Source organism: Falco naumanni, chromosome 6 (genome assembly GCF_017639655.2).
Source record: "Falco naumanni isolate bFalNau1 chromosome 6, bFalNau1.pat, whole genome shotgun sequence".
Classification (NCBI taxonomy): Eukaryota; Metazoa; Chordata; class Aves; order Falconiformes; family Falconidae; genus Falco; species Falco naumanni.
The window spans coordinates 8,964,951-8,978,287 of NC_054059.1; the positions used below are offsets into that span (position 1 = coordinate 8,964,951).

Genomic DNA, 13,337 nt, shown 5'->3' on the forward strand with positions numbered 1-13,337 from the left:
TTGTAAAGTCATAAAAATATGTAAATTATCATAGTGTCAGTGCTATGACATAGCACTGGATTATGAGTAAAATGATTTGTGTTCTTGTGTGCTCACAGCTCTATCTTGTTTGCAGGAAATAAAAATGTTTCTTGCTGAGTACTTTATTTCAAAATCCATCGGCAGAACTTGTTACTGAAAAACTAGGTAATGCATCTCAGAAGACTGAGAAAAGGAGAAGATAGATTAATGATCATATTTGTGACTACATCGACTCAAAAATTACACGGTCTTGCTCACACTTTGAAACACGGAGTTTGTCCGTTGGTAGCACAAGGATCCTTCCCCCTCTGGTACAAGACGTTTTGTGAACCAGTAAGCACTGACCACCTTTTTGTACCTTTCTCCCCCCTTACACCAGCTATCATGTTAAAATGGCTGACAGCAATCCATTTTGGATACTTACTGAAAATACTGAAGACAAACTACTTCTATATTGCAGTTACATTCTGAAAAGTGATTATTTCAAATGGTAATGTCCTAGCCAGAAAAATCTGTTTTGAGATAATACCCTTGTATGCATTGCTATGGTTTTCTACTAAAGAGAAAATGGGCGGGGAAGAAAAAAACCCCAACTATTAATGCTTTACTAATGGAGAAAAACCAGCGTGGCTATGAATATAACATTGCATCATGGCTTGTACACCACATGCTTGTGTACCTCTATAGAAATAACATGAACAAAATACAAAGTGTATCTATTTTGCTTTGTCTTGTCTAGCCCTCATAGGTTTAGAGGAAAAGCAATGAATCTGACCAGTTCGTATTTTAAGTAAGTAAATCTATATTGTCAGTAACAATGTATAAGCCAGAATAAGTACATAGGCAGTTTTCCTGGTGAGACTAGAACTGGCAGGCAAAATACCAGTGTTTTTTAATAGAGCAAATAGGATTAGAAATTGCCTGGACACTAATCAGGAATGATAAGCTACGATTTTCACCAATCAATTCACAGAAAACTTGGTGGGTATCGTTTAAGTTATTTAAAAGCTTTTTTTTTTTTTTTTTTTTTTTAATTTGTATCAAGATAAACTTACGAAAACAATGTGGAAATGACAATGAGAAACAAGATCTGCAATGTCTGCTGACTTCATCTAACTGTGATATTTTAACCCCCTTTCCAGCACTGACCCCGTCTCCTGCCTATTCTTTTGACCCATTCTATTACCCAAGAACTTCACCAACCAATACAGCAGGCTAACTGATGAATGTTGGAGATCCTGCACATGCTTCTTCCTTCAACCTGGAAAATAGCTTCTTTCAAAGCATGTTTGCTCTTTAAAGATGTTCATGCAGACAGTGAGGCCTAGTAATAGGATTAACTCTGCTCAGCCAAAACAGCTATCAGATGAGCAGACAGATTAATGAGATCATCTCACATGTTGCATGACATCCTCTTCCTTGCTAATTCCAAACAGAAATTTCTAAGACTAGATTAAAACATGCTATAAAGACAAGCTGAAAGGGTAAGAAACAACTGCTTCCAACACTCTATTTCCCAGGCAAACTAAAATCACACAGAACAATGTAAATGTTATTTGTAAGTGAGGGGCTACTTCACAAGTGACGGTCAAAATCCCTTCCAAGTCCCACATATATTTCTTTGACATTTCTTATCTGGAAGTAGGCAGATACGAGTGAAAGTGCTGAGGTAAACAAGTAAGGCCAATACAAAGCATAGGGGAGGGGTGTTAAACACCTCACTTTAGGAAGCTAGTTAGCTGCTGCATCATACCCAGTCTGTTTGTTGCAGAGGATCCTACCGTAAGCTAAAAATCACACTCATTTCACAGGTTCTCAGCAGATCTGAAATGATCCATCAGCCAGATTTACCTTCATTACAGCACTGTTGAGGCTGGCAGAGACAAGTCTCAAGCTGCTTTACTTCGGGGAAAAATAAAACTATTCTACAATTCAAAGAGAAAACAGTTTTCACTTATCCCAGAGAGTCTGATCGCATAAAGGCTCTCTAAGCATAAATGAAACTTACACGACGACAGCAGCAGAGGAGCTTAATTACAAATGACAATGTAACTCAATCTAGCCAATGTTCTCATTTACTGTGCCAAAGATTTCTTTCTGAATCTTTATGCATAGACTAGACCCAAGTAGCAAGAAAACCATAAATCCCCAGCTTACAGTGGTCTCACAAGGGACTTTACCATGAAGAGGTTGTACATGAAGCATGTAACATTACAAATTCCTACATTTGTGGAGGGAGTCCACTAGCTGAAGACAACCTTAGGATTTACAGATGAACAATCTGAATTTTCACTGTATGCTCATTACCTGATCCTATCACCCCAAACTGTCACCATTAATTCAGATTCTACTAGAGAAAGCTCAACAGCAAGTCCCAGCTTTTTAAATGGCCAACAGGGTATATTAATATATCATCCGTTGACAACCGTAACAGCTACTTACTCCACAGTACTGATCATCACTGAATATCTGTGGTGGCAGTGGATTGCCTTGCGCGGGCTGCCTATCCTCAGGAATATTTTTATACATCCATTGCCTTTTCTCCTCTGACATTGTGATATCCACTTCTTCAAACTCTATGCGATTGGCTTCCAGAAACCTCACCACATCTTGTTGCCTCTTCTTTATCTAGATGAAAGAAAGAAAAAAAAACCACCAATACTCAGAGCAAGTCTACCATAACCCAGACATGCTTACAAACCTGAAAACATTCCACTTTCATGGGATGGGAAGTCACAAACTCAGAAGGACAAAGGATAAAATATTTTTTTCAGGTTTAAGTTCATAAAAGTTAAATACTGCTGTTTCTTTACAAGTTGGCAAAGGTTAAACTTCTTCATCTCCTTTCTACCAAGCTGCCTCTTAAATTCAATTATGGGAATTTCAGCCTTTACCCTCTAAAGATGCTTTAAAAAAAAAATAACCTGCTTGGGACTCTTCAGAAGCTCAAGTTAAAAGAGGCAGCTGGTTTTCAAAGTCATTAGGGGCTGCATTTTTTAAGTATACAGGCACCTAGAAATGCAAGGTAAGCAACGTGGCAACTCTCAGAAGCATCTACTCCTGTAAGTGTTCATTGAGATAAACATGTCAGTACATCTGAAAGAAACCACCCCAGCTACACACATTTCTGTTTTCCTAGGCACCTACACATTTTTCAAATGCAGCTCAAAGTTCCCTGAGCAAGGCTTGTGGAATCTTTAATTAAGTGTCTGTCTGCATAATAGACATTCCTAAAAATAAACATGATCTCATCTCTTGAAAATTAACTTCATTGCAAAGAAAAAAAAAATGCACGACGTTTGTACTAAATGTATGGGGTTTCTGCCCCTCAAAGAGATTATCATCTGTATACAAAAGCCTAACACAGGCAGAACACTGGCAGGTTTTAGCTCATTGTAGCTAAGATCAACCCTTAACAGCTATCTGGGCTTCAACCAGATACACTCAGGTGAAGACCACTTCTGCCTCGAATAGGGCTTTACATCAAGACAGCAACCTCTGAAATGAAAGTCTGCAGGGCCAAGGAAAGCTATCTGGGCTCATTCAACTAGGCCTGCTCTGCATTCTCTTCAGTCCATACTGTGCTTTTTACATCTACTTAATGAAATTAATTCTTTCAGAAAGGAACTATAAATTATATGCTGTATTTTTTACAGCTATCATCAACAGTGTTATTTGAACAAAAAAATTACAGCTTTAATAATTTTACAGTATTCCTGAAGTGTCAAATCCATGCAGTTGCTGACTGGCATAAAGCCCAGGTGGATGAATCATGCCTGTGGGTATCATATGACCTAGATACTATTTGGAAATCTCAGGATTTTTAAAGTGCATGTGCTAGTTGTTCTTGTTGCACAGCACAGTCTGTCTATCTAAATGCACCACAAAAGTACATAACTGTTGGAGGTAAGACTGATGGAATCATTGTTTTCTTGAAATAAGTAGGTAGCTATCCCAGGAAACCACAAAGGTAAAGCTTTTAAATGATTACTGTCTTTCTTAAGAAGTGGGCTGCATAATAAGCTCGTGTTTCAGTGCTTAACTCTTTTTCCTTTTCTTACATACACTGGTGGGGATTTTTAGGCATATGTGAAAGGATCACTTTTTCATACAGAAAGCAGCTCCTAAAATTGTGTGCAAATAACACATTACCAACATCAGCAAAATTACCACATCATCATCACTGCTGGTACCAAAGACAATGTGCCTTTTACTATCCCCCTAAAAACTGCAAAGACAATTCTATTGTCAGTGTAGAAGTGAAAGATGAAAATACTTTCCTCTATCTTTCACTAAAAAAACTACAAGAGAGGCCCAAAAGAGACAGATTGAAATTTTCTTAACACGAATAGTATTTGTTCAAACAGAAATGAGACATCTCAAATGATGTGTGGGATGGATTATTTCGTTATAGTGGAGTATTGCTAAAACCAACATGAATTCCCTCCTGCACTGGTCAGAGCAACCAGCAAACCACACAGTGCCTGGGCCAGCCTGCTCGGCCCAGAGGCCAAAGGGCATAATTTGGCCAGGTCTATTAAACCTGCAGCCTCTGAGACTGGATGCATAGAAACTGGACATTGGGAACGATCCATGGCATGCTGCAACATCTAAATCGTGGCCACAAATTGTTGTGAGACTGTAAGTTAGCCTTGGCCAAAGCTGTCTGTGCTGGTACCATTCTACTATCAGTTTCATAGTACCAGAGCGCTCCGTTGCTCAGGCCCAGGCCACATACACATGTATCCACGTGTACCCATTTTCATCTGCTGCCTTCCAGAAGTCTGTACAATGGACACAAGTTTAACTGCAACTTAGATTTAATCAGATCCCTAATATTTTACTGTTCACGCCATGAGAATTCTCCCACAAACTCACATTTCCTAATGTCTCCTTTTTATTTTTATAAAACTAATTAAGATGTTGAAGAGAAATAAATTGTGGTGTTTTTTTTTCTTTTAGTCAGAAGCCTTGCAATTCTCCACATGACATCTGCATGAATTAACAGCTGTGGATGTGCCAGCTGCATAAATTTAAACAAAATGCCCTGAAAATTTTTAGCCAAAAATGTAGCATCTTCACCTCCCCCAAGTGGTTTTGTTCAAGCCTGCAAACTGAAACTAGAGCATTAGTTACATTTGAAATCCTATTAAATTATGCCTTGTTGTTTAAGATGGATGTTCAGAGCATCTGCCACAACAGAAGCCAGCTGATTACTCCCCAAGAAAACCACAGGACCTTTGTCTTCCTCTACAACTGGATCTGTGTCGCAGGAGTGCGTCAGCCTCACAGTCCTGCCGGCAGCTCTCATCTGTGGTTACCCTGAGCTCTAAAAACTTCCAGTATTCAACCAAATGAAACACTGAGCAAAGATAGCATGGGTCAAAGAGCAGTGTCAGTTCTCCCTTCCTCACTAGCCTATGCAGAGGATCTGAGCTCCTGTCAAGAGCTCATTGGAGAAAAATAATCCTTATTTGACAGACTATGCAGGTGGATACTTCAGACCTCTTTGTGAAACTTGGCCTTGTATCTTGCTACTTCTGAGGTTTCCAGAGTGTGGCACAACTGAAAGAAACCTGAAAAGAGTAGTTACATAATCAGAGGTACCATGTTCAGAAAAACTTGGTGTGTTGCTACTCATACGTATTTTGTGGGTAAGCATCCATATTCTTACAGGACAGACTGCTTCAGCAACAAAATATTTTGGTTTTAATACATTTCAGCACATTGGAAGACACTGCAAGATACACCATCAAAATATATATTCATTGTGAAGTGTCAGAGGAAAATCTTTACATAATATGATTGTAATCTATCTTTAACGAGGTGAAGAAAAAACTGATAGAGCTAATAATCTACTACTATAATCTGATGCTTGTCTCCCATATCTTTAGCTGGGTGATTATTTTCTGAACATCATTTCTCTGGGTTTGGTTTTACTGTTAATCTGTACTTCTATTCACAAAAGGAAGACAGGAAAAAATCCCCAGAAACATCTCCATTTCATCCTGCTATTTAGAGCTGGTCGCCTTATTAGGATTAAAAAGCAGCAAAAATAGGATGTCCACTTTAATATACAAAATGCTAAAACGAGTTAATCAATTATTCAGTAGCCTGATTTATAAAGTCTATCATAGCTAAAGTATCTTGTCTTTGTGCCCTAGTTTTCATTTCTTTATACTGATTTGCAACAGGTAACAGGAGGATACACTTTCGGACTGCTTTGGAGAAATACTTCCAAGACATACTCAGGCCTGGCCAGGTGGGACCACCGGGATTATCTGTTCTGACCTTTAGCATCCCTGAATTAATTCCTCTTAGGAGTAAAGAGTTTCTTTAGGGTTTTTTTCCCCATAAACTCCATTCCTGAACTGATAATAACAGAGACTCTGCTAGCCTTTGTAAATTGTTCCCACAGTTAATTAACTGCCTTGACTTAAAATACTTGCTTGCATCTGTTCAGAATTCGCCTCACTTCCAGCTTTCAGCCACTTAACTGTTATATTTTTGGCTACACTGAAAATGGTTCTGTTACAAGATTTCTGTTTCTGATACAACTAATATAGTGAAGAAACAGATCTCCCAGCTAACCTGAACACCGATCTCCAGTAACAAGAGAAATACTATTGCTTGTTTAACAGCAGAATGACAAAATGAGGATGTTACGGTCATAAATCATGTCCAGACTGGAGCAGAAGTTTAGCAAAATCAGATCACATCATGTAGCTCGAATTCCCTGGAAGCCTCTCATGCCTTCCCGTGCCAGGTCACAATTTCCTTCCTTTTTCCCCTCTCTATGCTTCCTGTTTCAGAAGATTTTCTGTACTAGAATGGCTTGCCTACTGAAAGCTGTTGACCCAGAGGAGCATACCATGTGGCGTCTCCATTACTAAATTGCAACAGCATTTCATTATTCTATATTATTTTAACCAAGATATTCAATACGTTACAAAAATCTCACTAGTCAGGATTTATCTAACCCAGATAAGGTAAATGAACATAGGCAAGATGACTCAAGTAGCAGTATTAATAGGAACTGTGAAATAACCATGATTAAAGAGAACTTCTCTGCCTTATTTCATTAGCCCAGTTAATAGAAATGGGACAAAGCAGAAGCATTCCCAGTTTCAAGTCTTTTCACAGTGTCAGCAGGCATGTTGCTGTGTGTCTGGTGCCTGGACTGGTGATCTGCTCTGGACCCTAACCCCCACCTTCTAGAGATAAGGAATTCCCTGGGTTTCAGCCCTACCTGCAAGTGGAGGGAATGACAGCAGGTACCATTCACTGCATCATCTGGTGAGTGAGATGTACAACAGCACTGACTGTCCTACAGCTTCTTCATCCTGGAACTGAAGGGACCGAAAGCCTAACCTGAACTGTCTGCTCATTCCAGACAGATCGTGAGAACAAACAGCCTGCTTTCTAACACAAAATCCACCCAAAAATACTCAGACACTCATGGTGAGAAAAAGGCCTCATGATTAGTATCTTCTGATCTGGCTTGTCAGACCACACACACATTTTGGAAGTCAGTATTTCAAAAACCAAACCAGAATGCATACCTAAGTCCACCTCAAAGACTTGTTTCGCAGACTGGCATATGTCTATCTAGACCTGTGCCTCTAAAGAGGGAGGTGGTCCTGCTGGTTTCCTTCCTTCCCTTTCCATCTAGTTAATCTTTCCTGATGCCTGCCCTTACTCCAGAACTGCAGCAGCCACGTTATCCACTAGCTGACTCAGCTGAAAACTGAATGTACTGCATTTGGCAGGGGCACCTTTAGGGTGCAGTTTGACAATACAGCTATGACACCGTTCCACCCTCCTGCCAAGCAGCTCCTGCAGCCCTCCTTGCACAAGCATAATGCAGGAACCAACGGAACAAGAAGAGCATCAATAATGTCAGCACCACAACCTCACCAGTTTAAATCAATAGCAAAACCGCACTCTAAGAAAATGGCTCAGCAGAAACTGAACCATGATCAGCTACACATTATTTGAAATATGAACTGCATAAACAGCATTTGTGTTACATAAACACAAGCTCCAGCTCACTCCCACAGCTGAAAATATCAAACGGGAGCCTCTGCCTTTACAAGTCATGCAAACATAACCAAAGGGACTGTTGCAGTTTAAAATGCAGATGTAATACAGTTACTGCAGAAGATTACTAATCTTCGCTTCTCATACAGATGAGGCTTAACACATACTCCCAGATAATAAGGAGACACTACGCTCTAGCAAAGAAATGCAAGCCCTAACTACATCAAATGAACAGAACTCTAAAAAGTGTGAACTGCAAACCTACACATACCTTCCTCAGAAAAACACAGAGGAGGCAATGCCTCTTATAAACACACTAAGCAACATCTGCATTCTTTTCTTCTATTTCCACTGTTTCTGCTTTCATACGGAAACAAAGAAACAATCTCACACATTCCCAAGGCTGACATGAAAATCCTCATGGTCCTGTTACATTTGCAACCTGTAGCAACACAGACTTTCTGCCAAATTTCTCCTTCTTTGTGTGACTTAGGGAGGGAGATCACAACTGACCTCTAGCAATTTTTATTGCAGAGAGATGGCAGTGCTGTGACAGACCTTTACAAAGGTGCATGTAATTAATTCATTGTTCTTGGCACAGGAAAATACAATTCAGCTATGTACATAGGGAAAAAGGAGATGAGAAGCTGTAGTAAGGTGAAGGAGGGTAATAATGAAGAAATTTTTAAAATAAAAATTTAAAAAAAATCAGCATTGCATAACTATTCCCAAAGGTAAAGTGGCTACCTGCTGTAGCAAATACTGCATTACGTGTGAGAGAAGGAAAATACAATCTTTTCAGAACAGACCTCCAAATAGCTAAAACCACCTTCTATGCATCATCCTCAAGAAATTTTTTCATTATCCTAAAAACTGACCACGGAACTTTTCAATCTGAAAAGAAGTAGAACAGTCCCTGAACAGCAGCCACATGCGGCTTGTACTGCCCTGGTCTCCTGCTAGAAGCAATCTTCTGCTTGCATACAGAGACATAATTAAGGACACACCATATGAAATACTCTATTGAACTGGGAGGGCAATCTGTTCAGCTTTATGCAAAGTAAATTTACAGGTCCCTGGGAGCTGCTGAGACACCTCTTAGCCTGGCAATCTGCACACCTTTACCTCTGCAATACATGTATTGTACCTTTGAAAGAGTCCAGTATTTAAGAAATGCAATTAAAATTTGTGCCAGGTTTGTTTTTTAAAAGACTGCTAATCACAAGCAGTCAGCAAAGGAAAAAATTCTTTTCATTTTTTATAAAGCTACAGAAGACAGTAAACTGTTCAATGCCCAATGCCTGCTAACCTTGTATTTTCCTTGTCAGATGTTGCATTATAATAAAATGCATTTAAATCTGTTTCTGTATATGTACGTCTATTACAAGCTGAACGGAAAAGTTTCTTTTTTAGGATAGTTTGAAAGAAACCATTGTTCTCTGTGCAAGTAAGAAGGTAACCACTCAGAAACACGAAGGAGTCTTTAGCAAGTACGAATACATCTATCTGCACAAAACAAGAGATGGTAAGAGTTTGCTCAGGCTACTTGGTATTATTTCAAGTAAGCTTAAAGGGAAAAGGAGAGACAGAAATAAAACAAACAGAAAAAAGGGAAAGACCAAGAAAGGAAAAAGAGAAGGTTCTATGGAAATATCACCTATAGGCAGTGACATGCCGGCTGCCTTCAAGCTGCATGCAGCTGAGAAAGCCTCTAAAGTCACTCCCCAGTCTAGTTCTTTTGATTTCTTCTGTATTTCAGGAAACAAGACTTGCCAATGCTGTACACAAATAAAGTGATTCTATCATCATTTTCTTCTTGCAGCAGAAACAATGTGTTCCTACAGCATCAAAAATCCACTTAGGTGCGAGTCTCTGATGGACTGGAGGAAACTATGAGACCCAAATCTTGGTTTATTACTTCCCATCAAAAGAGTAAGAATACAATTGAAGCTGGATCTATCTTCCAATTAATGATGTGAATGTGTATTCCGTTGCACCAATGTGAAACCAAAACAACAGAATTGCTTGTGGAAATAAAAAATGGCTAAAACAAAATGAAACCCAGAAGACTTTGCAACAGGAACTGAACCAGAACATGGAAGTCCCACTGAGTGTCCAGGCAGGCAGCTCCAAATCAGGGAAACCTTGACAGACTAACACCCAGAGGACTGCAAGCAGACTGAAAAATGTAGCGAGAGGACTCCCAGCCTAGCCTGGCAAGCAGCAGGTGACTGCCAGATTGAAGGTCAGGATGCACTGTTGGTGGTTCTAGTAGGGAAGCTTGCAAAACTTGCCAGTTTGGATCATAACCTACAGGAAGAACTCCATTCTGTGGAATTACACTCTCCTGAAAACTTGTACATTTCTCTTTGACAGAATGCACACTTTGAACAATATTTGCACAACAGATACAGGATCTTTCCTAGTGATAGGTATTTTCTTATGAGGACACTGGGAAGACATACTGGTTCTTCAGCTGGGCCTCTAGCCAAACCAGCAGGAAGATTACCAGAACATGCTGGTAACTTGGTCTTTTTTTTAAAACGTCTCAGCCAACAGCAAGACAAGAAGTTACAAAATTATTAGAATTTTGTGCTAGGATTTTTTTTTCCCCCAAACAAGATCAGGGATCCTAGCGGCTAGGCACAAAAGACAAGAGAAACTTTGAGCAGTTTGGAAGACCTCAGGGATTCATAAAAAATATCCTCAACTATCAAAAACTTCTCCTGATGGAACCATCCTGCAGGACTAGAATAATTCATTTCAAAAGACTAAGAATTCAAAACCTAGCTGGCAGCTAGCTTCTTTCAATAGATAGATGTTTTTGTTTGTAATTCACCATATGTTTCAGTGATTCAAGAGAGTTAAAAAGGTGTTATTTTCATGCATTTTGCTAACAGAAATCTCTCAAAGATGCCAGAGAATAATTTAAATCTCCTGTTTAGCATTCTACATTTAACTCTTCCTCGTACTACTCTCTTTTGTCAAACTGGCATATTTATAGCAAGCATTCTGCATTGTGGAAGACACCCTTTCAACAAGCAAAATCTAACTTCCTTTTCAAAATATACACTACACAAAAAACCACAAGTATGATAACTGCAACCCTTATTAATTCAGCTACTCTTTAGTACCTCCTAATTAAATGCAAGTCTTTCTCTGATCTGTATTCTGTATTACATTTTTTCATATGTATTTTTTATTTCTCTAAGTTATTTGACTCTGAAGAATATCCTTTGTTACCCATTAAATCCCCAGTTCAGCAAGGTAGTTGAGAACTGTCGGGTTCTGAGCTATTGGAAACTCAGTACTCAGTCCTGCGGAGATGAACAGAAAGTTGATCTTTGAATCTCACCATTCCTCCTTCAAAGTTAGGAGAGCAGGGAATTGTTTTGTGTCTTGCATGTGGATGTCCCATACTGCTATAGCTGAAAAGCTGCAGGGTTACACAGATAGCACTTTGTTAATGTGCATCAAGCTTGCTTGGTAGAACTATGATTTTGTGGCAGGAAGAAGAACATGATAACTATGTTTTGTTTATTTCCTTAAAGTGTGTTAAATATTTGGTAATTCTTTAAATAGGATTTTATGAAAAGAGTGGTTTTATCAGCAGGTTTTGGGAAAAAATATTCCTTCCATCTTGCTGTCATCACAGAATCACAGCAGGAGCAGGGTTGGAAGGGACCTCTGGAGGTCATCTAGTCCAGCCCCCTGCTAAAGCAGGTTCTCTAGAGCAGGTGGCACAGAATCGCGTCCAGGCAGGTTTTGAATGTCTGCGGAGAAGGAGACTCCCTGGCCTCTCTGGGCAGCCTGTTCCAGCGCTCTGTCAACATCAACGTAAAGAAGTTCTTCCTCATATTCAGGTGGAACTTCTTGTGTTGCAGTTTGTGCCCATTGCCTGTTGCCCTGTCACTGGGCACCACTGCAAGGAGCCTGGCCCCGTCCTCTTGAATTCACCCTTAAGATATTTGTAAACATTGACCAGATCCCCCCTCACTCTTCTCCTCTCCAGGCTACGCAGCCCCGGCTCTCAGCCTTTCCTCACAAGGGAGATGCTCCAGTCCCCTCACCATCTTCATAGCCCCCCGCTGGGCCCTCTCCAGCAGTTCCCTGTCTCCCTTGAACTGGGGAGCCCAGAACTGGACATGGGCTCCAGGTGCGGCCTCACCAGGGCAGAGCAGAGGTGGGGGACAACCACCCTTGACCTGCTGGCCACGCTGCTCCTAATGCACCCCAGGGTGCCACTGGCCTTCTTGGCCACCAGGACACACTGCTGGTCAACTCACTGTCCCCCAGAACCCCCAGGCCCTTCTCCGCAGAGCTGCCTTCCAGCAGGTCACCCCTGGCCTGTGCTGGTGCATGGGGTTGTCCCTCCCCAGGTGCAGGACCTTACACTTGCCTTTGTTGAGCTTCATCAGGTTCCTCTCCTCCCAGCTCTCCAGCCTGCCCAGGTGTCACTGAATGGCAGCGCAGCCTCCTGGTGTGTCAGCCACTCCTCCCAGCTTTGTACCATCAGCAAACCTGCTGAGGGTGCGCTCTGTCCCTCCATCCAGGGCATGGATGACTAAGTTGAACAGAACTGGACCCAGCTCTGACCCCTGGGGCACACCACTGGCTACAGGCCTCCAGCTGGACTCTGCACCACCGACCACAACCCTGTGAGCTCGGCCAGCCAGCCAGTCCTCAGTCCACCCCACTGTGCACTCACCTAAGCTACACAATACTCGTATGAGTCAGCAGCGTGCCCTGGCAGCCAGGAGGGCAGCCTGGACCCTGGGGTGCATCCAACACAGCGTAACCCGCCAGTCCAAAGAGGTGTTTAACCTGCTGCATTCAGCATCCCTATGGCCTCACCTTGACTACAGTGCACAGCTCTGGGCCCCGCAATTTCAGGGAATTAAGATTCTTGAATGCGTCCAGAGGAGGGCAACAGAGCTGGTGAACGGGCTGGAAGGAATGATCTGTGAGGGGTGGCTGAGGACTCTGGGTTTGTCTAGTTAGCAGAAAAGCAGGCTGAGGGGTGGCCTGATTGCTGTCCACGGCTACCTGAGGAGGGGAAGCAGAGAGGGAGGTGCTCATCTCTTCTCCCTGGGATCCCGTGATAGGATGCATGATAGGTGTGTCAGGGGAAGTTCAAACTTGACCTTAGGAAACATTTCTTTACAGGGTGTTCACACACTGCAACAGGCTTCCTAGAGAGGTGGCTGATGGCCCAAGCCTGTCAGTATTTGAAGTATTTGGACAATGCCATTAATACCATGCTTTAACTTTTGGTC

General features: G+C 41.3%; 1 protein-coding gene across 1 annotated transcript in view; it reads right to left on the reverse strand.

Moving 5' to 3' along the window:
- The window catches only part of SH3BGRL2 (SH3 domain binding glutamate rich protein like 2), a 48,291-nt gene that overhangs the window by 21,742 nt on the left and 13,212 nt on the right, over positions 1-13,337 (reverse strand). The window contains exon 2 of the mRNA XM_040599215.1: positions 2,464-2,649. Within this exon, the coding sequence (XP_040455149.1) occupies positions 2,464-2,649 (186 nt within the window). The remainder of the gene's footprint in view (positions 1-2,463; positions 2,650-13,337) is intronic.